Below are 27005 nucleotides of genomic sequence, written 5' to 3' on the forward strand. Positions count from 1 at the left end.
CATACCCTTCTCTTAGCGACAAGTGTTACTGGGATCTTTAACGTGCATTACACAACACACAGGACCTACGGCTTATATGTCCCATCCGAAGGACGAAGCAATAATGGTAAAGTGCCTTGCTCAAGAGCACAAGCACCGTGTTCCAACGGTCAGGATTCGAACCCACGTACCATGGCACACGAGTCGAACACTCTAACCATTGGACCACAACGCCCCACTAACTAAGGGATCACAATATGGTCGGGTAGTTCTACATGTACATGGTTTATCACAATTAACTGTGATGCAGGAAGATGAACAACAACACATGCCATATATGTCATTGATAGCCCCGAGACGTAATGACGCCCATGACACTTTGGTCACAGTGCTTTCCTACATTTACCTCCCAACACAGAGCATATTTGACAATGATTTGACAGATGAAGGACTTGGGATTGACTTGTGATGGACTTGACTGCTGCTCTGATAAAACAGTTCACTGCAGTTGGCAATACTCTATGTCCAGCTATTCCCCCAACACTTCCTTCAGAAATATCTCCAGACACCTCTGGTTCTGAGCAAAGACTTTCTCAAAGGCTTGCTTATCCAACTGCAGGAAATTGAACAACACAGACAAGAACAATTTAGCAACAATCATCATAGCATTACTTACAGGAACACTGCGTCCTAGAACAGCCCAATTGGGCTATAAAAAGTGCTTTGAATGAAAGGATGTTAATCAGAAAGAACATTTTAAGTAGGATATAAACATCCACAAAACTGTCCTGTACAAGCTTGGCGTTTTTGTGATATTCCTGTATTATGCAAGCGAGAATGACTTTCAGGGTCCACTTTTGCGACCCCAAAAAGTTGAGCTGTTTCGGTGCTTGTTGTGATTTCATTCATAAAGTGTTCGCCTTTTGTGGACGTGTAAGAAACCACATTATGCATTGGTGATTGGTCACCGCTGTTCGCAAGCATGGTGCTGTATAGACACACACGAAATATGCACGTAGGCACATTCATGTCTGGTACCTATACTCACATAATACGGATCGTGTATGATGCGTTCTCCCTTTGGATCCAGATCCCCCAAAAGTCGTACTAGACTGGTGCTCGACGCTGGTTTTTTTCGCTTTAATTCCCTGAAAGGAAAATAGAAGAAAACAAAATGATATATGCGTGAACTTAGCCCATTATAGTTACAGTGCCGTCCAAAACTGCCATGCACATGTAACTCCCTATAATTTGTTAAGGTGCCACAGCTGTGTTTGGTTATCATGGGTTTATGGGTATATACAATGTATAAATACGATAAAGAATATTGAGTGCAATGGTAAGAATAATTTCATGAGGTGACAGATGGAATGTTCCACTCCATGAGGCAAAGCTTTGCACGACAAGTGGAATGGAACGTTTTGTCTGTCATCATCGTCAGTTTTAAAGCTATAGTCGCATGCCATCTGACACAGAGCTGTGCCACGTCTTACGCAGTCGGCCAACGGGTCTGGGCCCACCCCTGACAACTTTGGTACACCCCTTGACCTAGCTGGCATCATCCTTTGTCTCCACGTGACCATACCACCTCAGCCTATGCCTCCTCCACACGATACTGATCCCCTCCACTCCAACTCTCCTCCTCTATTCCTCAATTGACAGCCTGTCGGCCAGAGACACCCTACACATCCACCTGATCATTCTCATCTCTGCTCGTTCCGACTGCTGGAGGTGCCCCACCCTAGTGGGCCACGTCTCACAACCGTACAGCATGCAGCTCCAGACAAAGGCGGTGTATACTTATCACTTCATAAAATTACCCTTTCAACTGCACAAAATGTGAAAAATGTATTCGTTGTAAAGGCCGGTGCACTTTTCTAATTTTACGGCCAGGTTCACTGGAGCGCCCCATTACCAGTACTGTTTTTTCACCGTTACGGTAGACCCCAATTACCCGCACACATGCCCGATTCCGTCCTATATTCGGTCACATGATCATCAGTTACATGACAAAATGGCAGCCACCAATTATGAGTCATGTAACTTCCTTCTTAAATCTGATTGGTCAACATAAATATTGCATTCGATGAAATTGAAGTGACATTTTCTGGAATGAAAAAGCTAATTAAAAGTATAATAGCTTAATTAAAGTGCACGTATTGGGTCGCTCAAGTAGCGTCTGACTTGGGTTGGTAACAAGTCATTTTTTGCAATTCCAAGTCAAGTCACAAGTGATTGTTTGCAAGTCCAAGTCAAGTCACAAGTCAAAGCTGGTATTTACAAGTCAAGTCACAAGTCACAAAATAGCGACTTGAGTCTGACTCGAGTCCAAGTCACATGACTCGAGTCAGCAACTCTGTGATAAAGTATACACTGTCATGACTGTAGGTCTGCATACACATGCTCATAAGTGGATTTATGCAACCTTGCCAGAGTAACACCCAAAATTATGTCTTTTGGGGGAGACATGTTAACAATGTTTTAAATGGCAGAAAGAGAAATCTCCTGGCATGCCTGGGGTCGACAACATACCAGCTGAAGTTATTGTAGCTGGACGTGATACCCTGATCACTGCCCTCATGACAATCTGCAATAAGATGAGCCATGGGCCAAGTCTTTGGTCATCATCACACTTCATAAGAAAGGTAACTCAAAGCCATGCCAAAACCACAAAGCAATAAGTCTCATCAGCCACCCGAGCAAAGTCATGCTGAAGACCATTCTGCTTGTTAGCCCAAAGCAGAGAATTTCATTGCTGAGGAAAAGGCAGGCTTTCGGGCAGGATGGAGCACCAATGAGCAGATCTTCAATCTCAGGAAAAAATCTGTAGCACCAGGTAAGACCGGCCTACCATGTGTTCATAGACTTCAAAAAAGCTTGGCAGGGTATGGCATGCAGCCTTATGAGCTCAGTACAATGAGGATATACAGCATCAGCACTTACCTTGTCAGAGTCATTGAACTTCTTTATGACAAGGCCACCAATGCATTCCTCATTAATAAGAGCACATGGGACTGGTTTCGAACCAACGTACACGTACATTTGAGACAGGGCTGCCTACTCTCTCCCACCCTTTCTTCCTAGAAAACATTATGACTGAGGTCTGAGGCACTCAAAGATCATGTAGGCACTGTCAGTATTGGAGGCAGAACCATCACCAACCTTCGCTTTGCTGATGACATTGACGGATTATAAATCAGAGCAAGAGCTAGCCGATTTGGTGGAGTGCCTTGACAACATGTCTACAGCTTACGGCATGGAAATCAGTGCTGAGAAGACCAAGTTGATGACCAATAACACAAATGGCATAACCACAGAAATCAAAGTCAGAGGTCAGAAACTTGCACCAGTTCCAAGTTTCAAGTATCTAGGATCTGTTATCACTGACGAAGGCTCCAAACCTGAGATACTCTACAGGATTGAACAGACCACATCAGCCCTGAGTAGGCTGAAACCAATTTGGAACAACAGTAACATCACTTTAAGCTCTAAACTACAGCTGATGCGCTCCCTTGTCACACAAACCTTCCTCTATGCTTGTGAAATGTGGACCCTCAATGCTGATCTAATCAGAAGAATACAAGCCAAATGAGGTGCTACCACAAGATCTTGGGCATCTCATACAAACACCATGTGACAAATGAAGAGGTCTGCAACAAGATCACACAAGCCATCGGTATATGAAGATCTCCTGACCACTGTCAAGAATCGTAAAGTTGAAGTGGTATGGTCATGTCTCCCGATCATCCGGCCTGGCAAAGACCATCTTGCAGGGCACAATGAGAGGGGGGAAGGAAACAATGCAGGCAGATGAACTAGCAAGATAACATCAGAGAGTGGACTGGCCTGGAGTTTGCCGATTCTCAGAGGGCAGTGGAGAATCAAGGAAGGTGGAGAGAGCTGGTTCAAAAGCATCAAGCTATATTAAATTACTAGAGCGCTAACTTCGTGTACAAAGTTATGCCTGCTGGGTGCATCCATGTTTGTGCACAAACCTATCATGCCTATGGAGACCTAGAAATTCTGTACGGCTTTTGTACGGCTATTAACCGGGGATATCTGCGTTTGTATTCCACACCGGTGCGTTATCGAAGCCAATACGCCCAAAACCGAAACGCACGATCAGCAAATGAGCGTGTCATTTTGCTCTACGCAAACAGCGCAATACGTGCGCGTATTTGCTGCAGATGCTTTTTGCTGTCACGTTTTTTGAACCGTCATTCATAAATACCTCAGACAGTTTAGCCATTCCTATTGGTCGAGAGCCCGTCACGTGGCCAGTATTAAACGGATGATAAAGACATGGCTAGCTGGTCTTTAACACTTTTCCAGTGTCACAATAAAATATGGACTCCTAAAAATCCAGTGCCTCTTATCGTTTCATTGGTTGAACGTTCACAATCCTCACGTAGGCATGCGCAACACTACCAGGGAGTTAGAATTTTAAAGTTCTAAATTCAAAACGCAACGCGCCAGGTGCGTTCTGCGCGACATCGCGTAGAACATGATACGCGCGCGTCAATCTCCATAAAAGGGTTGTTTTCATCTTACTCGCCAGCTGAACACTCCATTATTTTGCAGGAGGGATGTTTCAAAAAGCATGAAGTGAATTTGTTGAACAAAATCTGGATGTTTTGAACGAATTATATGATTTTTTTTTACCGAAAAGGTATTTATGAATGGGAATAAATATGTACTCCGTCGGTATTTATCACTCTGTTTAATACCACTTAGAGTCTGGGTGCTGATAATTACCCTCGCCTCCGGCTCGGGTAATTATCAGCACCCAGACTCTAAGTGGTATTAAACAGAGTGATAAAAACCTCCGGAGCACACATTTATTCCCTTAATGAAGCGCTTAAGTTGTTTGCGTATGTTCTACTTGCGCCTTGCATGTAGAGTACACTTTCAAAATTCAATCTATCTAATTTCATTATGTTCTACAAACACGCACATAAATTCAACATGTCTGCGCCCAGGACGGCTTCAAAGCGTCTCCGTGTGCAGAATAACGAGTTAGCACTCTAGTAATTTAATATAGCTCTATGTTAAAAAGTCATCAGTGGTGCCCCAATGACATGGGATAGCAGTTATGGGATAGATAGATAGATAGAAACCACTTTCATGATAGGTTAGTGGTTAAGTTGTGTACTGGGGTATTGGTCATACCTGAGATTATCCTCGTCAAATCCAAATATGTAGTGAAACTTCTCGTAGTCTTGCTTAGTGATCTGCATGACAAGACAAAAAAAAAGACATTCCTTGGGATAATTGGTGCAACTTAACATTTAACTTTGAATAACATTTTATCTCAATAAGAGTAAGTTTACATAAGCAACACATGAAAATGAAAATTTCTAGTGAGTTTGTTTGAACCATGGATTCAAAACAAGCACCCACAGCTCGATTTTTCGGGGACAAAATTATGACCAGTGAAATTTGTTCTCGCATGTTTCTCGCAAGAAGGTAAAATAAAAATGCCCAGTTTTTAATGGATGGTTGGGTGGACGTTTATGTTTACTTTTAAATGCCCTTTCTATTTAATGTCATTTCGTTTAAAACACTTTTTGTAGCCCAATTGGGCACATTCCAGGCCATGATGTCCCTTTAGTCAGAAATATGTGCGTGCAGTTTCCCATATGGTGTTGGAATTTGCCAGGATGGGTATGGTTCCTAGTAAATCATGCTACAGAAGTAGGGAGTTAGGATTTCAATCAGGGTACATTGTACAGTACTTGTGATGTACCACAAGTCAATCACAAGTCAATCACAAGTCAATCACAAGTCAATCACAAGTCAATCACAAGTCAGTCACAAGTCAGTCACAAGTCAGTCACAAGTCAGTCACAAGTCAGTCACAAGTCAGTCACAAGTCAGTCACAAGTCAGTCACAAGTCAGTCACAAGTCAATCACAAGTCAATCACAAGTCAATCACAAGTCAGTCACAAGTCAATCACAAGTCAATCACAAGTCAGTCACAAGTCAGTTACTAGTCAATCACAAGTCAATCACAAGTCAGTCACAAGTCAGTCACAAGTCAGTCACAAGTCAGTCACAAGTCAGTCACAAGTCAATCACAAGTCAGTCACAAGTCAGTCATCCAGACCCAAGTCAACTTCAAAACCCAAGCTATCCGAATGAACTGTGACAAAGGCACTCTTTGTAATCATCCCCTGTTACTTGTTGCTGGAAATGCGAGTTGATTTGTGATTTACTTGTGATGACAAGACTTGTGATGTATTGTACATGTACTTCTGATCAATGCGATAACACAGTCTGTTCACAAGTAAATCACAAGTCTGGTCACAAGCAACATGGGTGAACGATGTCCAAGTCAAAGAAACGCTTTTGTTACAGCTCACTTGAATAGCTTGCGACATGACTTGAGACTGTACTGGTACGTCTAGGTCTCATGGTGAACTTCTTGGGAATTGTGAGGACTTGTGATGGACTTGACTACCTTACCTGTCTTGCGTGATGTCTGGTTGGTTCAATGCTTTTCTTTTTTAGCACATCAATACCTCTGTCGTCCGGCTCATTGCCGATCTCGTAGGTGGACGTCGCGGCGCTGTCCACGGTCCACTCATCGGCCACCCCTTGGTCCTTCAGCATGTGATTCATCATAGACTCGGCCATCGTGGACCGACAGATGTTACCTGGGTGGCGTAGCAAAACAAAGAGTCTACGAGTTAAACACATCCATTCAGCACGCTCACCTGTCTGGCTTTGTGGTGGCTCTCCTTGATGCCGTGGGCCTGCAGGACGTCGTTGGCATCACTGTCTGGCTCGTTGCCGGTTTGATAGGTTGACGTGGCTGCGCTGTCTACGATCCAGTCCCCTAAGGCTCCTCTCTCTTCCAGCATGTGAGAGAGCATACTTTCTGCCATCGGTGATCGGCAGATGTTACCTTGACAAAAATTAAGAGGGTCCATTTATTCACTTTCTAGCGGTGCTGATGTGGTTGATGTGAGTAGGGATAGCTAGTAATAATCCCAAGGGGTGGTGTTATGTGATATCATTCAGCATTCCAGACTCAAGAACCACCGAGTTTCAAGAAAGTTGGTTTGGGAGCTAGATCATGTAAACAGTTCCTGGATGTTTGCTCCCGCCTATTGGCTGGATGAGATTGTAACACTTTAACTTTGTACAAAATCGTGTATTCGTAACTCATACTGCGACAAATTGATTCTGTTTTTACCCCAGACACCGCGTACAAAAACAAAATGAACCCTCCTAATGGAAACATGCAGTGTGAGCCTTGTTATTACTTGGGTCAATATTGGTCGAGACCCCCATTGGTTTGTACACAGCAGGTGAGGAAGACAATTTTGACCGTTTGTGACCTCTTAAATAGTAAGATGGTTAATGTATTGCACATGCAGACAGGCACCAGACATGGCAGTCTATTCCTAATTTGCATATCCTAAAAGTTTGGATATCCAAACATTTTGGATACATGCGAATGATCAAATACCTTCAAGGTTAGAGATTGAGGAGGAAGCGCAAAAGTTTTTGATTGGCGATGCGTACACAGCAACGCGTGGACATTTGCCCCGTCTGCAATATGGCATAAAAAAACCCTGAAAGTGCTTATTAATGTTGTGCCCATTCTTGAAAATCACGCATTCTCGAGAATGGGCATGCACATTCTTGAGAATGTGCAACTGGATCCTTGCTCAATCTTGGCAAAAAATAACTCTTCCAGATTGAGCGCACATTCTCGAGAATGCGCGACAAGATAACGGTCTTGTCGATGCCGAGCACCGGCTGCGCTTGGCAAGTCTAGCTGAATCCTCTTTCACTGATTCTCAATAATTATACTGTTGCAACGCAAGGCGCTGAAAAGTAGAGTGGATATGACAAGTAAAGGCGTATTAATATGGGGGGGGGGGGGGAACCGGGAAAATATAAGAGACATAATAATACTAGTGCAAAGAATTCAGATTTTTGGGATAATAAAAGCGGGGGGGGGGGGGACGTAAGAATGAAGAATGTGAAGAATGAGAATGAATACTGCGACATCCCATAGTGCTAATGCTATTTCCCATTTAAATTGCCACCAATTTATTGTTCACATCCCACCATAACGTCGCAGAGCTGGATTCTATCTAGTCAAAAGAGCAATTTTGGCAGCTTCTGGACATCGTTTTTTTTTCGTGGCACGCATATGATACATGCAGGGACTTGTAACTTGTCTAGCCTAAACAAAGCACTTCCCAGACTAGTTCCCAGTCCTCCGTTATTACAAAACTTCCCATAGTGGGCAGATAAAAGCAATAATAACAGGTTTAATTTGATTCAAATTATCGTAGTTATACGAGTACAGAAGCATAGCACATTTTCTTTCCTCTTTATATGAATTGTTTCCCTTTTAACCGCTATACAATTCATTTAACATAATTATGTCGTGCAATGTTTGTTAAGATTGGGCAAAATTCATAAATTGTGCACGTGATATTCCCACCCAATCTTAAGAATGAGCGCTCATTCTTAAGAACGCGTGCTCGTTCTTAAGAATGTGCGCTCATTCTTAAGAATGCGCGCCCATTCTCGAGAATGTGCATGCCCATTCTCGAGAATGCGTGATTTTCAAGAATGGGCACAACATCAATAAGCACTTTCACGGCGAAATTATCGCAGGATGTTAAATCTTTTTTTTTGGCCTATAATTTCATTCCAAAATCAAAACCCTGCCCTCTCTCCACCAAATTAATCCTTCCACATGACGTTGCCAGCTATTTAGGCGAGTCCAGAAACTAGAAAAAAAGAGGATTTTTGTATGGTACACTGGGTCTACATGCTACAGGTACATGTATCTCCATGGGTAAACAAAGGACTTTCTTGGGGGTGTTTTCACTGACTCCTAATCTGGCTTAGTTATATGTTGAAAAATCTGTGAAAATTTAGTTAACTGTAATTTCAACTTCAAGGGAAAATGGCTCTTTAACATGTTTAACAAATTTTTAAGGGATGAATATATGTTCATATATCATAGCACAGTTAGGGCCCATGTAGCTGGAGTTACCCAGCCCTAAATTTTACGCAGTGGCTATTGTTACGGCAGCCGTAACGCATTTCCCATTTTCTATCGTTACGGTAGATAGACTGCAACTTTTATAAAAACATGAGAAGAAAAAATAAAATTAGAAGGAAAAGAGTGAATTTGAACGTTATGAAATTCGGACTTCATTTCCCTTTTAAAAAAAATCCTCCAAAGCCTCAGGTTAGAAAAGGAAAAAAATTTGAGTGCAAAACTGAGATGCGAACTCGCAACCTTGCGGTGCAAAATCTTAATCTCTATCGACTGAGCTGTCGCACTACTCGCTAAAACATTGGGAAACAAATAATTATATACCTGCGTGTGTATCAAAAAAGTATCGTAGAGGGCGCTAAACAACGGCTGCCGTAACGATAGCCACTTCGTAAATTTTATCATTGGGTTGTCTAAAGGACAACCCAATAAGCAATGTTAGGGCAACTCCAGCTAGGGCCCATATACAGTAGGCCTACTACAAAAAAAATCTGATCGCCCCTCGGCTCTATAAAATTAAAAAAATATTAAAAACTACACCGAAATTACAAACCAAGTCGACCTAGGAAATGTATACATTCAGTCTATAAACTTTACCAAGGCAGACGAAAAGAGCGGATTTGTTCATGGCAACCGACATTTTGCAAGAATTCCCTTTGCCGGTCCGAGACCGGAATCACCTGCACCGGCAGAAAATTGAATCACCGCTAGAGGGCGCTGGTGTTTGATGAACTTAAGAACTTTGTCGTATTGTGCATCGGTCGTGCCGTTTTTCGTGCAACTCGGTTTTCAAAAACTCGATAAAGACATCGTGCTGTTGTATGGTTTATAAATGGAGAAGCGACAGGATAGTTGAAGTCAAGTTTACGTACCCTAACCTACTTGTAAGTGTAGGCTACTCATTCATTCAAGCTTGTTTCTTCATGTTCTGACACTTTTGACAGGCATATTGACAGGCATGATCATGACAGAGCTGGCATGACAGGACAAGTCAAGTGCTTGGTCATGTTGGTGGTGGAAACATTTCAAATTAGGGTAATCCTTATCTTTAGGACACCTCTATATTTACGAGTTCTGTTTAAAAACTGACTTTTGCAGGTGACTGACTGCCCAGTACCAAAGTGACTTTTGCAGGCTAAAGCGGTCTTGTTTCTTCAGATAAACTCATGTTATCATGTTAGTTGTAATTTTGAAAGCACTTTCAAAGAAAATGTGACTTTTCTACCTTTTTTTGCAGTTCGCCATCTTGCTTTTTTTAAACATATTTTCTGTTTGTCATCGTCATCTTTAACCCCTCATAAATCAAAGCCCTACCTTCTTTCTACAAAATTGAACCTGCTGATATTCAAGAAGGTGTCATTGACAACTGTTCAAATGTGTCAAAAATATCAAAATGTCACTTTTGAGTGTCATTTAGTCAGCTGTTTGGGTGAGTCTTTTAACCTTATATAGGAACGGGGTCCTAAAGGTAAGGATTACCCAAATTAGATAGTGGATATTTTGCCGGAGGTAATGACGGCAAACTTACATTTACTAAAGGTTTGCCGGCGGCAATCCATGTCAACAGAGGGCGCTGTACTCTTTAAGATAGGGCTGAATTATAAGATGTTTTAAATTCCCAACAAAAGTTGTGTAGCAAAGGCTCTAAAATGCGGGATGACTCGGGTTCGATTCTGACCGCTCCACATTTTTAAAGTTTTTCTTTTCTCATCCCCAAATAAATAAGAATATTTTTCTTTTATTATTTTAACATGTCTCAAACATTTTTTTGCAGAATTTTCTTTTTCAGATTTGTGGCTCTGGAGGATTTTTTTTAAAAGGGAAATATAGTCCGAAATTATGAAATGGTCTGAATCCCATCTTGTGAATACGAGGTTACAACGATAATTTTGGCATGGAGCCAGACTAAAATTTTTCACCGGAAAATGTTTTAAGTACAAATAAACAGTAACTGCGCATGTTCAGTGCATATCCGGCAAAATAACGTTTACTAAAGGTTTGCCGTCTCCGGCAAAATATACACTGCCTTCAAATTATGTTCTTGACTCTCCATCGACTTTGTATCGTAAGACCCCCTAAAGCTACGCTGTCCTTTTTCGGTAATCCTTACTTTTAGGACACCTCTATTTTTTACGAGTTCTGTTCAAAACAGATGACTGTCCAGTACCAAAGTGACTTTTGCAGGCTAAGGCGAAGTAAAAAAAACAACATGTTTAGCGTCCCCGCCCGCTTCCTTTTTAGAGGCCGCCTCCTTTTTTTTTTTTTTTTTTTTTTTTTTAAATATGGTGCAATTGCGCAGAAGAGATGTTCGGTTCTGCATAGTTACATCATTTTGGTCTCATTTTCTGTTGCATCTTGCCCATAAGAAGCCAATATGTCATTTCCTGAGTCCAAGTGGCGGCCATTTTGAAAAAAGCTGGTAACCATCTTGAAAAATAGCCCGGCCGCGTTGTCTTGAAAAATGTGTCGGGCGGCCATTTTGAAAATAAAAAAAATAAAAAAAGGGCCTCCTCCTCCTTCCTTTTTGTCAAAGAGGCAGGACGCTAAACATGTTTTTTTTTTTTTTTTGCCTAAAGCAGTCTTTTTTCTTCATACAAACTCATGTTAGTTGTCATGGTTGTAATTTTGAAAGCACTTTCAAAGAAATCAAAGAAAATGTGACTTTCCTACCTTTTTTCACAGTCGGACATGCATGTTGTACTAGTTCTCACATGCGTGAAAGCCCTACATAATGAAAGCCCGATGCTGATTGGCTGCTAAAAAATAATTAAGATGTTTATTTTTTGTCAGCCAATCAGCATCGAGCTTTCATTGGATCGAGCTTTCACGTTTGCCATCTTGGTTTTTGAGTCTGTTTTCTGGTTGTCATCGTCGTCTTTTACCCCTGAATTTCCCTCTAAAATCAAAGCCCTGCCCTCTTTCCACAAACTTAAACCTGCTGATTACTCAAGAAGGTGTCATTGCCAACTGTTCAAATGTGTCAAGAAATATCAGAATGTCACTTTTGAGTGTCATTTAGTCAGCTGTTTTGGTGAGTCTTTCCCTTCCTATATATAGGAACGGGGTCCTAAAAGTAAGGATTACCCCTTTTTCTACGCATTTACCCTCAATTTGTGTGTGGCAACGCGCGCGCGTATGCAAGCGTTACCTGCGCAGATAATGGAGGGTTGAGGATACACAATCGCGAAAGTCATGGAAGTGGCGTCAAAATTGCAACTTTTTTTTTCCTAAAATTGTTCTCATTTGAAAATGTCGAGTCCATTTGGAACCAAACTCGGGTCATAGACAGTGTCGTATCCAGAAGGGGGGGGGGGCACCTTGTCTACATTTTGGCGCTGATGTGTGAGTGCTGTTAGTAACTGTAAGTAGTGCTGTAAATTTCACATCCACAGACCACAGGCTACATGTTCAAAATTGATCATGTGCGAAAGTTTCACTTAACACATTACCAGGTAATCAAGTGAATTCCAAACCCTAAAACAGGCATTTCCATAAACTCACATCGTATTGACATTTTTATGTGTAATGAGATTGAGAGACTTTTGAGACATTGGTGGCAGCAAACACACTGGGCCTTTTTCCACTGTTTGCGTCATATTGAGCATGCATGTTTTATTCTAAACATGACATAAACAATTGGAAAGGACCGGTGTGTTTGCTGCCACCAAAGTCTCGATTTCAAAAGTCTCCCATTTCTCAGGATACTTTTTTTTTCTTTAGTACAGCAAGCATCACATTAAGCTTCAGCAAGCATGGAGTCCTACATGGTGAGGCGTTCCTCCATCTACGTCACGCTGTTTGTTGGCTATTTCCTCTACTACCTGAATCGCAAATCCTTCTCCTTCCTAATGCCGTATGTCATTGAAGAAGAAGGAATGCACAGGAGTGAGTTAGGTGAGTACTACTACGTGTTCAAAAACATCCTGAATAAGTCTGTTGTTTATGATAATGGAATTACATTGTAAACCAACATTTCAGATCAAGTGAACAAGGCATGACAAATTTTATGGAGCAAGTTTCATCAGCTTTGTGCAAGAGGGTGCAAAAAAAATATTCACTTTCAAAATGTCGATTTTGACATCTTTTTGACGTCTTCAGTGTTGGAGACGGTAGCGGAAGGCGCATGCTGCAGCCAAAAGCTTCTGTTCATGAATGCAGGATCACCCCTGATGTTATTGCACACCTCCTCGATCGTGCGTTGCGCCAAACGGTTGAGGAGGTGTGCAATGACATCAGGGGTGATCCTGCATTCCTTCAGAATTAAAAGCTTTCGGCTGCAGCACGTGTATTTTGCCACCGTCTCCAGCGCTCTATTGACATTGGAGGACACCAAGTCGAAAGTGGCAGATTCTGAATGCGAGAGAGAACAATGAACCGCCCTCAACAAAAAATGGCATCTGACAAAGCGCAGCAACTTAACAATTAAAACAACATCACAGTCGTGTCTGTACAAGCGCATTTTTTCAATCTTTCGAATATCCAAAGCAACAAAAAGCCATTTGAATATTTAGTTGATGGTGGAATATTTGGTATATTTGGAACAGCTCTAGTATGATAGACATGGTAAATCAACAGTGATTGAAAGCAGTCACCTGTCACTGAAAAAGTAAAAACTCTACTGTTCTCCACATTTGATTTCCCAGGTGCTATCACCAGCAGTGTTTCCCTGGCCTACACCATCAGCAAGTTCATCAGCGGCATCTTGTCAGACAAGATCAGCGCCCGGGTCATGTTCAGCAGCGGACTGTTCCTGACCAGCGTGCTGGTACTCCAGTTCACTGGTTTCCGGTCCCTGCAGATGTTTATGGTGCTGTGGTTCCTGAACGGCATGGCCCAGGGCGGCGGCTGGCCATCATGCTCAAAAGTCCTAAAGCAGGTACCGGGTAGGCCCTGTGCCTCACAAGCCGTGAAACCCTCTTTTAAGAGAAAACCTGAGTACAGTGCTTATATTTGTGTATTTGCCCGAGCCCGTGCTGTCAAGATTTCAACTCTCTCTTATCTCAATATTTAATCCCCCTAGGGGAGTTTATTACTAGTTGAATGGCCACAACCAGCAGGAATCATCATTATCACTTGACTGAATGACATGCTAGGTTTGCTTAAATCCTTTTCAGGTGCCTATTATAATAAAACACACATATTTCCTTTTCAATAAATGTCATATCCAGTGCAATATTTGTTCATGTCCAGTTATGAAACCATTTATAACCTTTTTTGATCGTTGAAATTGGTGCACAACAGAAATCCTAAATCATAGTGCTGTGCTATGTCAGCTAGTGTAAATACTTCATGTTGTCAAAAGGGCTTCGATTGGGATTAGAATCATTTGCCTGGCTATCAATCATCATGGCAAGACCTCAGTTTAATGCGCAAGGGCAAATGATTCCAATCCCAAACCACATCAGCCTTTTTTCACAACATGCAGGATTTTTCACAGCTTACATAACACAGCACTGGATTTGATTAAGACAAGGAACTTGGTTCGAGTGTCCAAAAATGTTGTTGATCAATTGACAATAAGCCTCTGTGCTGATGACGTCACGCTTTGTTTACCCGTGTGCTTTCCTATGGTGCTCAGTGGACCGTGGGCCCCCACTGGCTCCATAGGAAAGTGCACATGTAAACAAAGTGTGACGTCATTAGTACAGAGACTTATTGTATGTGTAGTGAAAAGACATGAAAATGCTTTCCCACTTGTGTGAAAAGGCGTGAAAATGTTTTCCCAATGGAAAAGTTTTTCACACTTTATGTACTGAAAAAGAATTCTCTGGGAAGAGAAAAAGTGTGAAGAGAAATTCCGATTCCCAGGTTAAGTTTGGATTGCAATGTTAATGCACATAATAATCTATGACATATTGGCCTTAGTTCTTCCTTTTCTTGTCTTTATTATATTGTAGTGGTTTCTACCATCAGAGCTGGGTCTGTGGTGGAGCGTTCTCTCCACCAGTGCCAATCTCGCTGGGGTTGTCGGGCCCATTTGTCTGTCTTTCATTGCAAGGGATTATGGGTGGAGGACGGCAATGTACATAGGAGGTAGGAGGAATATTAGCCTAATCCTACTTCAAATATGGCGGACAAAATAGGAGGGCACTCTTCGGTTTTGGGTAAATTATTATCCAAAAGACTTTACCAAAATCAAACAGCGCCATATATCTCAAACAGGCTAATAGGTTGAATGGTGGCACTACAAAGTGACTTAACATGCAATGGTGTTATCGTGTAATTAACATAACATTAACCGAACAGAAAACCATAGAAAAGGGCGCCCCCATTTGACGAATGAGGTCAAGCCCCTATTCTAGGTGATTCTAATTCAAGTGTGAATTACTGCTTTGATTAATTCTGATCAGTGATAACAGAGATTGGAAAATTGTTGTTTTATTTCTTCAGGTGAACTATTTAAGTGCGCTGGATTACTGCAAAAAGGTTATTAAAAGAAATACGTAGGAATACGCTCAGATATTTCAGGCCTTTTGGTGAACTTTTGATTAGCTGAGTAAACACTTGAGATAAGTGACTGCACTTGTGAAGGGCATTGAGAAACTGTATTTAGGAAATCAGGCTATTTTAAGATTTGGTTGGGATAGAGAAAAGTTTGAATTGTTTTCTTACTCTTAGTTCCAAAGGTCAAATGCATCAGCATGGAATGGCAGGTTTGTTAGACTTTGACATACAAGTGTAGCCAGTGTCTGTGTTTCTTTCTATTTAATGCATGTATACCATACCAACATGTACACACCTACATTGTAATTATACAGGGTGTCAGTAAAAAAAAAAGGAAACCCAAATGGCAGGACCAATTATTTAATGAAGTTCTACATGGAGCACTCTCAAACTCTAGGATATGAAAGCCCAATTAATAAGCTTTCTTTTAGTACAAGAATCATTCAATGTACTTTTCAAGTTACGGAATTTTAAACACAACCACCGTTTTAAAGTTCTGTCCACGGATCACAAAAAAGATAAGCGTTCTTTCAGCAAACCAAAACAATTCACATACTGATTACTAGCATGTCACTCGGTACTACGTGTACATGTACACGATCTTCTGGTTTCAACAGTTTGAATGCTACTCTGTGTGCTGTGTGCATGGGTTAAAGTTGAAATGACGTCATGCTTAACGCACCGCATGCATACACATGTATTGCCTTTTAATATGTTTTTTTGTTGAATTGTTGAGTTCCTCAAGTAATTCAATGCATATGTTTATGATTGTAAGTGCTATATGTCCAAAGTTGGTACATGTGAAAGTGCCAGAAATGTTTGGGCAAGAGGAACTACAGTCTATAATAAAGTACATGTTCAATATTGTACAATGTACATGTCGTGTGTCATGGTACATTGTACAGCAGGCCAAGTTCTATACAATCCTTTATCATGTTTACTGATGCATCACATCCCACACAATGTCATTGCCTTGCTCAGCTTGACCTGACTGGTAACTGACCATGAACGATTTATGCAGTGGCACTAACAATATTATTAACATGCACAATTTTCATAAATACATGGGTTTTCTTTTCTCACACTTGTCACTAGGTGTGTTAGGCATCGGCATGTCATGTGTGTCATTCCTCATGATCAAGAACTCTCCTGCTGAGGCTGGCCTGGAACCGTTAGCTTCCTCAGAGCCCACCAAAGCCACCTCAAGTAATAAAGACGGTAATTATCTACTTCAGTTTTTGGAAAAAATGTTGCAACCTGACGCCACTTTTTTCTTCATATAATCATCTCAATAAAGGTCAGTCATTGCAAAAATGATGATAAGACATGAATCTGGGACTGAGAAACATTTCCAATTTTGTTAAGAAATACTTGGAACATTTTCTTGACTCCCCATAGACTTTGAACACAACCGCTGAAGTGGCGTCAGGTTGCAACTTTTTATCCATTTTTTTTGGGGGGGGGGGGGGAGAAAAGGCCATCCTTTTGTCCTGATCCGTTTTCCCGGAACATCTGATAATATGCATGCGTGCAAACTTTGCGCACCATTCACCGATAGCTCTCCTCGGCATGGGAAGTTGACAGACTAGTCACTTCCAATACCTCGGGGAGCTAATATCGACTATCAACCCTCAAACCATGTTTTATTTGCACGCCACATATTGTTTGTACATGTATATATTTTGAAGAAACAGGTAAAATGTGTGCACACTTTTATTGCAACTGGTTGGTGACACATGTAAAAAAAACTGACCACAGGCACATAACCACCTTCAGTGTTTGTTTTCTTGCGAATGATACCATTTCAGCCGGAATAATTTCACAAGGTATTTAGTACCAGTCTTTTTGTCACTATTTGCTTGTAAAATGTCCTCCTATATGTATGTCTATGCAGCCTCATCAGATGCGAGTCCATCTGGAGATTCGGCAACTACCCGTGACGTGATCAGCAGTCCCTTTCTGTGGGTCATCTCAGTCTTATTCTTCCTGACAGCCCTGATTGCCTATGGTATCATGGATTGGGGCCAGCTGTATCTCATACAGGAGATTGGCTTTGAGAATGCTGTAGGTGAGTAATGCAGTACGTACAGGCCCATAGCCAGGCTGGTGTCAGGGTGGGGATGTGAGGGGTGGGGATATGAAGGGTGGGGATGTGAGGGGTAAGGTGTGAGTGATGCGGGGTGGGGATGTGAGGGGTGGGGTGTGAGGGATGCGGGGTGGGGATGTGAGCGGTGGGGAAACTTTCATGGCCTTTGCCCGATCCACAATAATACCAAAAAACTTCACCAAGATGTGTTGCCGCTTGTCTGATGTAGATTTTAGTGGTTTGCCAGTTCGGTGAGCGTTCTCGATTTCGACTTCTGCCATACCGAATCTATCAGTCAGAAGCTGTTCAGTTACCTGGTCGTATGGAACAATGGGATCGTTTGATGAGTGATTCTCTGGTATGCCCCCAAATCGCAAGTTGAAGTTGCGGGAATAACGCTCCTGCTGAAGAATAGCTTCTTCAAGGGTGGTGATGTTCTTTTGTGCCGTCTCCAGCTGAGCAGACATTCTGGACATTCCTTCCGTCAGCACCGTGTTTTTGGACTGAAGTTCCTCAATGGAGGATGAAGAAAAGCCCAATGACTCCTCCATATCTCTCTGCTTTCTTTCGACATCTGCCACTCTCCCAAGTAGGGACTCTTGATTCAGGAGGGCTTTGTCGAGCTTGGCATTTACGTCGGCAGCCAGAGTGCGAATTTCCCGCCTCAGATTGTCAATGGCGTCACCTTCTTCTGTGATAGTGCCAGGTGATTGGTCAGTGGGGTCATGTGGCGGCTTGACCGAGTCGTCTGATCCGGTCTAGGATGACTGAGTTTTTCTTTCCTTTCTCGGCATAATAACTATCAAGAGGCTCGATATAAAGCCAGTGGCACAAGAATACTGAAATCTTAGATTTTCATGAGATTTATGGAGAATTTACTGGTCAATTATGACGGTCCCTGGAGCATCGATTTGACACGTCTGTCTACATGGTATGGAAATCGTAATCCAAAATGATTAATCTATCAAAAATATAATCATAAACTTGTGGCTCTAATTACCCATGTGATGAGTTGTCCTTGGTCTTGAATTTTTTGTTTTCTTCCCCTCTTTCCCCCAGGAAGTGCATTCACTAGTTCTTATTCCATCGGAGCCATCGTTGGCAGCATTGTTGCCGGCTTTGTTACAGACAGATTAGTTGCCAGGGTAAGTATAGAAACGTTGCATTTGACTTTATGGTTTGATCCAATATATGGATATCCGATGCCTTATAAGTTATTAATGTTGTTGTTTTCTGTGTTTGTTTATGTTACTAATATTTAGGAAATACATGTATGGGGAGTAGTCCCATGCAAAAAAAGGCCTGATATAATTACTGAGAATTGAACTCAGATTAAAGTTACATGTACGTTCCCCATGCTGCTAAAAAAAAATGAACAGCTTTTCTCTATAAAACCCTAACTGCCTACTAACTTTTACCAAGTAGATGACCATATCTTTCAATATCCATCACTCACTCTGCTTCACATAATGCTTCAGAACCAAATCCATTGAATCCACGACTGGTGCTGATGGATTTTGATGGACTTGGAACAAATGGTTTTATATCTGCCACGATTCCACAAAATGGGGGATGGATTTTGATGGAGTTGGTAAGGTTAAGGTTAATACATTTTCAACGTGCATGTTTTATTCCAACCATGTTTTATTCAAACATTCCTTTCTTTTCTTTTTTGGATGTCTGCAAACCTCTAAGACAAACGTTTTTTGGGGGGCACAAACAGTTTTGCTTTCTGAGCAGATAGACTGGCTCCCAATGGCATGAATCCTCTTTTAACAGAACACCCGAGCTGGCCGGTTATATTTGGGTTTTTGATCAAGACTGAACCAGGCTTACTGATCTCTCTTAACTCAAGATTTATCTCCTAAGGGCAGTTTAGCACCTGATGAATGCCTACCACCAGCAGGGAACAATTACATTGTATGCCTGAATCATTCCTCAGAGGCCTAAAATGCACATGCATTTTTCATAAATTTAATATCCAACATTTTATTTGTTTTTGTTGACGAGTAATGAAACCATGTCTCCTTATTTTGATGCACAATCAACAGAAATCCTGAATTGTCGGACTGTAAGTGTGGTCCCTGCGGCACACGATTTACTTTCACGCATGTGTGAACTGCAGAATGCAAGAGTATGATGCCTACCCCCCCAAAAAGGACACCCACATTTGACTGCAATTTTCGCCTATTTTTTTAAAATTATTTTTAACTGTCGATTAGAAGCTATTAAAGTACTGGCCTTTAAGCAAATGTGACAAAAAAAATTGTTGCATTTGCGCATTTTGTTGTTTAGCTATGCTAATTTGAACATTTCGTGTGCGAAACCTGTTTGTCCACGGAGGTATACATTCCTTCGCTTGAGCTCAGCTATCAGAGCTTTATTTGAAGGCACAATATTAGCACACTTCAAACAGAGATTGCTATTTCAAATTGTTTTTCTTTTCGTTGTGTTACTTTAATATCAAAATATAAATAAAGGTACCATCTTTCTCTCGGGCATTGAAATACTCTCAACACAAAATGCACCAATGCATGCTTGAACATTATCATTTTAAAAAACGCGCTAACAATGAAGCCAATCTTAACATCCGAAAGGGCATGACATTTGATTGTTATGTTATGTAATGTTATGCAACAATGAACTTAAGCCAACAGCTCATTTAGTAGATGATCTTAACACTGACATGCATAATTGGACAGCTTCAATAAAAGTTACCAGGGCAAAATATATTTTGGTGGGAAGGTTTTTTAATTTGTATGAACTACGAAAACGTCCAATTTACATAGAATAACCCGTGGACAAGACTGATTTTGGTGACTTGTATTCAAATTAGCACAATATCACTATTTTTGCAACTTTTACTAAACTTGTTTTTACCATACATGGTTTAAGGCCTATACTTTACTACTATGTGAAAAAATATTTCAAATACGTTCATTAGGTAGGTGAAAATTGCTGTCAAAAGTGGGTGTCTTTTTTTTTAACCACCCTGTACCTTGCAAGAACAGAACTCTTGTCTGGCAGCCAATAATTCAAAATTGCAAAGTAATTATTTAATGACTAATCATTGGCCAATGTTTTTCAGTCAATGTCTCATTCAAAAGTGAATAACTTTGGTATTGCTAGAAAAAAAGCAATTTAGAAAAGGAATCTATTTTTCAGGATGTCATGTGAAATGCACATTAAACGCACATCGGTTTTCTTTTTTGCTCACCCTGTATAGAATGAACCACTTACTGTATGTTTCTAATGTAGGGCTGTCCTGAATATGCGGAATATTTGAATATTCCAACATCAACCAAATATTCAAATAGCCTTTTGCCGGTTTGAATATCCGGGGAAAAAATACACATGTGTGCACACGACTGTGATATTATTTTAATAGTAAATTTGCCACTTCAGAAGCCATTGTTTTTGTCGACGGTGGTTCGTTGTTCCCTCCCTTATAAAATACCTACTTTACAACACTCCAGCCGTCCATAATATTGACGCCGCATGCACATCTTAACCGGCCCCCTTTGCGTGCAACTTTTGACCGGCGTTGCACGTAGTTGCATCTGGTGTACATGTAAAACTTGATGAGAGAGTTTTGAATAGTATACAAATATTGAGTGGCTCAGCGTGGAATGGGAGGAATATTATTGCAAGGTAAAATCTGGACTTTTCTATTTCACGAGGCGAAGCCGAGTGAATTGGAAAAGTCCAGATTTTACCGAGCGATAATATTCCTCCCATTTCACAATTTAAAGCCACTCAATATTTGTTTTATATAACTGACATATAGATCCTTGTCGTTTTTATATATTTGAACTTTTATTTCAATACAAAACTGGAGGAAAATGTATTTCTCTCTTCCAAACCACCCCTTCACGAAGATGTTTTAACCCAACGCTGTAGCGCTGGCTCTTTGGAACAATACGCACTACGCGCAATGCTGAATGCGCACACCAGCATGCATTTGCACACAAACACTGCGCCTTACTGTTGAATAGTATTTCCCATTCCCCATGGGCGGATAGTACTTTTTGAGCCGTGGCGTGAATGGGAGCAATAACGAATGTCACGTGATGTGAGTTCCACCAATCAAATGACAAGGATCTGTATGTTGGTTATATAATCAAAAAAGGCCGGACAGCCTTATTCTAATGTTGAAAATATTAACTTGGAATTTGTTTCTTTCCTGTCCGTTTATTCTAGGCGAGCAAAAATTCTAAAAGCAGTCCTCGGTTTCCATGGTTCATGTTCATGGAGGCAGTCAACCTCATGTCAATCCACATCTTCAGAAGTCTGGTCACCATAGAAACAAATAAAGTAAGAAAACACTGTTGTTACCATGACAACCCTTGTCTAGTGCCGCAAACCCATTTACAAAATTTAATTCCCAAAGGCTATAGGTCACTCGCAAATGGCTTATTCCCAGTTGCATGCTTGATTATTACAAAAATGTATCTCTTCTAATCTCATGATTATGATTGTGTACTTGTTGCAGGTGTTGATTCTTACCATTGGTTTCCTGTTTGGTGTTGCTCAGTATGGAGCCTTCTCTGTGTACGGTGTAGTGGCCATAGAGAACGCACCTGTTCATTTGTCTGGAACCTCCCATGCCTTTGCTGCCATGGCCTGCAATGGTAAGCCCCCTAGGGTCTGATCGTTTGGCGTAAATGCTCCCTGGATGCAACCATCCAGTTCCTCGGTGATCAGCCACCATTGCAGTAGACAAGCGTTTCGTTAGCTACCAAGTAGGATTTATTTTCATGTAAAATATAATTTCAATGAAAATGTCTATGTATCAAATGACGCAGAGGGATTGCTCATTACTCAGGCATGCAACTTTTCCTCGGATCCGCTGATTTCCTTGTTGTTTACTTCTCATGAATGCCATTACAAATTGAAAAACACCGTACAAAGTCTTGAGTGGTTTGGAATTTCCTCGTTTTTTTCTAAATTCCCAGTTGCATGCCTGATTACTACACCTCATAAATATGAGTATATATTGGTGAGTATCCAGCTTGCTGCTGTGCAGTGTTTTTTTCTGGTAGCACCAAAAATTCCTTCTGGAACCCACCTCGTAGACATGTAGACTACGTAGACTATACTGCAGTAAAAACACGTTAAAGAGTACCCATTTAATATAGAATACCCATTTTTAAATGTATATTAAATTATTAGAATGTGTTGAATGATTAAGAAAGAGGCAACTTCAAAGAAAAAGGCCAGGATGGTTATCCAATGGTGTTAATTTCATGGATAACTAAGCAAACATGGCCTCTAACAAAGAGGTCATGATCAGCACTGAGACAAGTTTTTAGCTGGGTGGCAAAGGGCATACAGTTGCTCAAAGTTCACCAATAGAGGGTGCTTTTATATTCCGTTCCCGAATTACCAAAGTGAAGTACACCAATAGTGGGCGCTATTATAGCGCCACGCGTGTAGTGCAATAAGTGCATGCAGGGCGCTCTAAACCAGATATGCGTAGTACACTATACAATACACCAATAGATGGGGCTATTATACTGTTCGCGCGGTAAGTGGGTTTCATAGTAAAACCTATATGCCTATGGTGGGTTTAGAACAGATGTGTATGCGTGTTTAGAATACACTCTACTAGTACACGCATAGAATACAGTACATGCATAGAATACAACAGGAGATACTAGCGGCAGGCCGGTGTTGATTATATAGAGTCCCCTCCACTTGAGCAGTTTTCGGTAACCTAGAAAGGATCACCCTTGCACTGCATGCACAAGACAGACAGCACAGGGAACAAATGAAAAACTCAGTCATGGAGCAAGACTTGCCCGGCTTATGTAGGCATATCAGGATATGATTTATTTTGAGACACCCTGAATGTAAGATCTTCCGTACCGATGAGTGTACGACAGGTTCTCACAGATTCTGGCGCGTTCCGCAATGGAGTACCGAAGTGAATACGTCACGCACATAAAATGTGTGTGTGAAAGATATTAGCGCGTGATTCAGCTCGTGAACCAACACATGCGCGTGCTCCATTCGTTTGCACTACACTTTCTGGCTCTAAATGACGTCACACTTCGGTACTCCATACCATTGAAGAAAGACTCCAAGCTGTTGATATTCAGTAATTTATTGATACAATGCACATGTCTGGTAAAAGCTTAAACAGCTTAAACGAGAACGGTACCTATAACAGCTTATAACATAAACAGTAAATGGCTAAAAACGGTAGAAAAACTTTTTCCCTTCGACACTCAAACTAAAACAATGTTCAAACACTATGTGTGCGTGTAAAAGGGAACAAGTTGGCAACGCACTGCACCACAGCTGCACGAACAAGAGGCCACTGTGTCAAGCGCAAATCTTACACTGTACAGAGTTATACATGTTTGCTTTTTCCTCAGTTGGCGTTCTGATGGCAGGTTACCCACTGACCTACATAGCAGAGAGGTTTGACTGGTCCGTAGTGCTGATGTGTCTGGAGGCCATGTCGCTAACCAGTCTAATGATTCTAGTAGCTGCCAGAAAAGTGGAGGCTAGGATTGGAAAGCCATCAATTAAAGTGGAGTGACATGATTGCGGGTAATTTATAAACAGTGGTTGGTACTGTCCTTTTTCTATCAGTGTTGTTGTTTATTCCGTCACAATTTAATCAAATTGGTTTCATGTTAATGACAAAAAATTGTATGTTTGAGAGCTTTTTTTTACCGAGAGCAGTTAAAGCCCACCGCACACGAGAACGACATGCTGAGCGAAACGTCATCAAGGCCGTTTGCTCAGCACGTAAATGTAGATCTCAAAATATTCCCGTGTGCGATGAGTTTTTGCTGAGTTTCTGCCTCTCGAGGCCGTGAGGCAGATCCTGTTTGTTTTTTGTTGTTGTTTTGTTTGCCTTGCAAGGTGAAAAACTCACCTCGTGGTAAAACCTGAGCTATGTGATATCGTTTTTTCAATTTCTTCTAAAGCCTGCTGGTGTTTGTTTTTGTCCCTGTTGTTAAAATCATGCGACCGACAAACAAGGATAACCTGGCCACAACTCAACCAGCTTGCCCTCTAAAATATAGTTGAAGACAAAGTAACTGACTCTCAGCTTTCGATTGGGGCCGCCATCTTGAAATCTCGTGACCAGAGTATGTGCTTTCATTGGTTAGTTAATTTTTTAGCTCAGCACATAGCTCAGGTTGACCTCACAAGATAGGCGAAAAAAATCAAAATTTGCCTCATGGCCTTGCGAGGCAGAAAACTCAGCGAAAATTCACCGCAGACAGAGATGTTTTGTGAGCTACCGTACGTGCTGAGCAAATGGCTTCGAAAGACTTGTTGCTCAGCATGTAGTGAGGATTTTGCAGGTCTTGGGAAGGTCAAGAGAGATGCAACCTTTATCATGAAACGTTGTGATGATAATTGGGGCTCTCTCAAACAATTGGTGTTGATAAAATGTGAGACCTGCCCCAAAGAAACCCGGACACAGTTGCAGAAGTAGTTTTTGCACAAAGGCCATGTGAAGTCATTTTGGGGTGGAACAGACCAATTAGATGTTTTCAGATTTTCTGAATCAGTAAATATAAATTTACAACCTCCCGAAATATTTACTAGAATCCATCAAGCAGAAGTGTATTTTTCGGTTGATTCAATGAAGTCAAAAGCAGAATTTCATGAGTATATGTATATTCAGTATTCAGTAAGAAGTTTTTAACATTGACGTATAGATGTAACTTTTACTCGCAGTAAGTATTCAAAAAATTCAAGCCTTAAATGTGCAACTCAAGCTTGCAATCAACAATTTGTCTTTTGCTTTTTGGGTCTGTCCACACTAACGGTTACAAAAGTGTGACATTTAGAGGGAACCATGGACAGGAGTCGATATATGAAGTAATACGTTAAGTTTTCCATCATTCTTCATCCTATATCTTGGTGAGAACATTACCCACGAACAAGTTTGATAAATTTCTCAGGTTTCGAGAAATTACAGAGGATTATCTTCAAGATTTAACGTTCATAACATGGACAGACATTTCATTTTTAAGTGGTGGGAAGCAGTTAATAAAATACATGAATTATCCCAAATTTGTTCCTAATGTAAAGCTATCCATTTATCCATTGAGAGATTGTCACTGGCCAATCTCAGGTTAAACCTCTAGATATTTTTAACTACAGGGTGGGCACATCTTCAAGACTTCATGTTCATAACAGGGACAGAAATTGTGTCACAAATTTCTGTTCATTTTATGAACATGTATCAAGTCGCATCATAATTTCATAAATACTTAACAGGTTGCTTTAATGTTGAATGATACTAATTCTTCATTGAATGTGTACTATAAATGGAACATGGGTGGGATTTATTATGAAAAGAACATATAGTATGAATCAAGAGTGCCCGTCCATGTTATGAACATTATCCTACATTTCATCTTGAAGATGGCCGAGTAATTTCCTACATATCCAGTGAATCAGCCTTATTATTTTATCAGTGCAATCACGAATAATACAGGAATGTTAAAAAAAAAAAAAAATCTTAGCAAAAAAACAGCTTTGAAATCCACCTCCCATGTCTCACCCATAAAGTTACAAGTTGTAACTGTTAGTGCCGACAGACCCTTTTCCTTTTTTCTTAAATTACCCGCAATCAGTGATTCTGTTCGTGTCATGTTCTTCTTTTGTAATCGTTTGTATGTTTTTGTCTAATTTTGTAATTTTTCATTTGATTCTATTCCAATATTGTGCAATGCATTAATTCTTCTGAAATATAAAAAAAAAATCAGGTGCTACTTCAATATCTTTGTGATAATTAAGAGTAAGTGTTATGAATGTGGAAAAGGTAATCTAGAAATGTTCACTATGAAACCTTGAAAGGCATGTACATGTAGATGTAGGATCATTTAAATAATCTCAAACGTAACCCACCAAATTGCTATCAAGAACCTTACTTGGATTAAAGATCGAACTGGTACTAAACACCCTGTGAAATTATTCCGTCTGAAATGTACATGAATGTGTGACGATTTCTAACGATCAGTCAATTGACTGATTTTTTAATTTAAATAAAGAGTTCTATTGACAAAATTGTGTTTTATAATCAAAACTCAAAAGGTTGTGGCACGTGGTGTTCAGTCACCCATTTCTCCCAAAGGGTAATATCCACCGAGCTGAAAGTTCAACAGGTTACGTTTTAAACATTCTTCTTTGGATATTGAGTGTTGTTATTGTTGGAAACAAACAAAATACATGAAGAGCAAACGATCGTATTACATGAGTGAATGGATGTGGACATTCCGGACAAAAGCGCCAAATTTTCCATACACGCTCCTCAATGCCTTAGCTTTCAATTTTTGATAGGAACCAACTTATCCGATGACATTTTGGCGGCCGTCTTGGATTTTAAAGATGGCGGCCATTACAAACCTATATCTACCAATATCTCATCTTGTAAGCCACTTGGGATTAAAGTTTTGGCGTCAGAACATACATTTTGGGGGTCAAGGAGG

General features: G+C 40.8%; 2 protein-coding genes across 5 annotated transcripts; one reads left to right on the plus strand and one right to left on the minus strand.

Annotated features, from left to right (window-relative positions):
• Window positions 1-385: 385 nt before the first annotated feature.
• Window positions 386-9724, minus strand: LOC119725942 (low molecular weight phosphotyrosine protein phosphatase-like). Of its 2 annotated transcripts, none has more exons than XM_038197562.1 (5): window positions 9609-9724; window positions 6446-6636; window positions 5149-5210; window positions 1028-1127; window positions 386-592 (listed from the first exon to the last, which is right to left on the minus strand). In XM_038197562.1, the coding sequence occupies exons 1-5, from the start codon at window positions 9649-9651 to the stop codon at window positions 509-511; spliced, it is 480 nt and encodes a 159-aa protein (XP_038053490.1). In that variant the 5' UTR covers window positions 9652-9724; the 3' UTR covers window positions 386-508. The 2 variants fall into 2 exon arrangements, with proteins under 2 accessions (XP_038053490.1, XP_038053491.1); XM_038197563.1 differs by lacking the exon at window positions 6446-6636 and adding an exon at window positions 6697-6887 and having other exon boundaries at window positions 9609-9710.
• Window positions 9725-9762: 38 nt separating this feature from the next.
• Window positions 9763-26490, plus strand: LOC119725940 (glucose-6-phosphate exchanger SLC37A4-like). 3 transcript variants are annotated; one of them, XM_038197558.1, is made up of 10 exons: window positions 9763-9895; window positions 12732-12905; window positions 13655-13887; window positions 14909-15044; window positions 16551-16673; window positions 17350-17523; window positions 18601-18686; window positions 21742-21855; window positions 22034-22172; window positions 23922-26490. In XM_038197558.1, exons 2-10 carry the CDS (start codon window positions 12764-12766, stop codon window positions 24086-24088), a joined length of 1314 nt encoding a protein of 437 aa, XP_038053486.1. In that variant the 5' UTR covers window positions 9763-9895; window positions 12732-12763; the 3' UTR covers window positions 24089-26490. The 3 variants fall into 3 exon arrangements, with proteins under 3 accessions (XP_038053486.1, XP_038053488.1, XP_038053487.1); XM_038197560.1 differs by having other exon boundaries at window positions 17359-17523; XM_038197559.1 differs by having other exon boundaries at window positions 12737-12905.
• Window positions 26491-27005: the final 515 nt, after the last annotated feature.

Source organism: Patiria miniata, unplaced genomic scaffold (genome assembly GCF_015706575.1).
Source record: "Patiria miniata isolate m_02_andy unplaced genomic scaffold, ASM1570657v1 HiC_scaffold_19, whole genome shotgun sequence".
NCBI classification, from domain to species: domain Eukaryota; kingdom Metazoa; phylum Echinodermata; class Asteroidea; order Valvatida; family Asterinidae; genus Patiria; species Patiria miniata.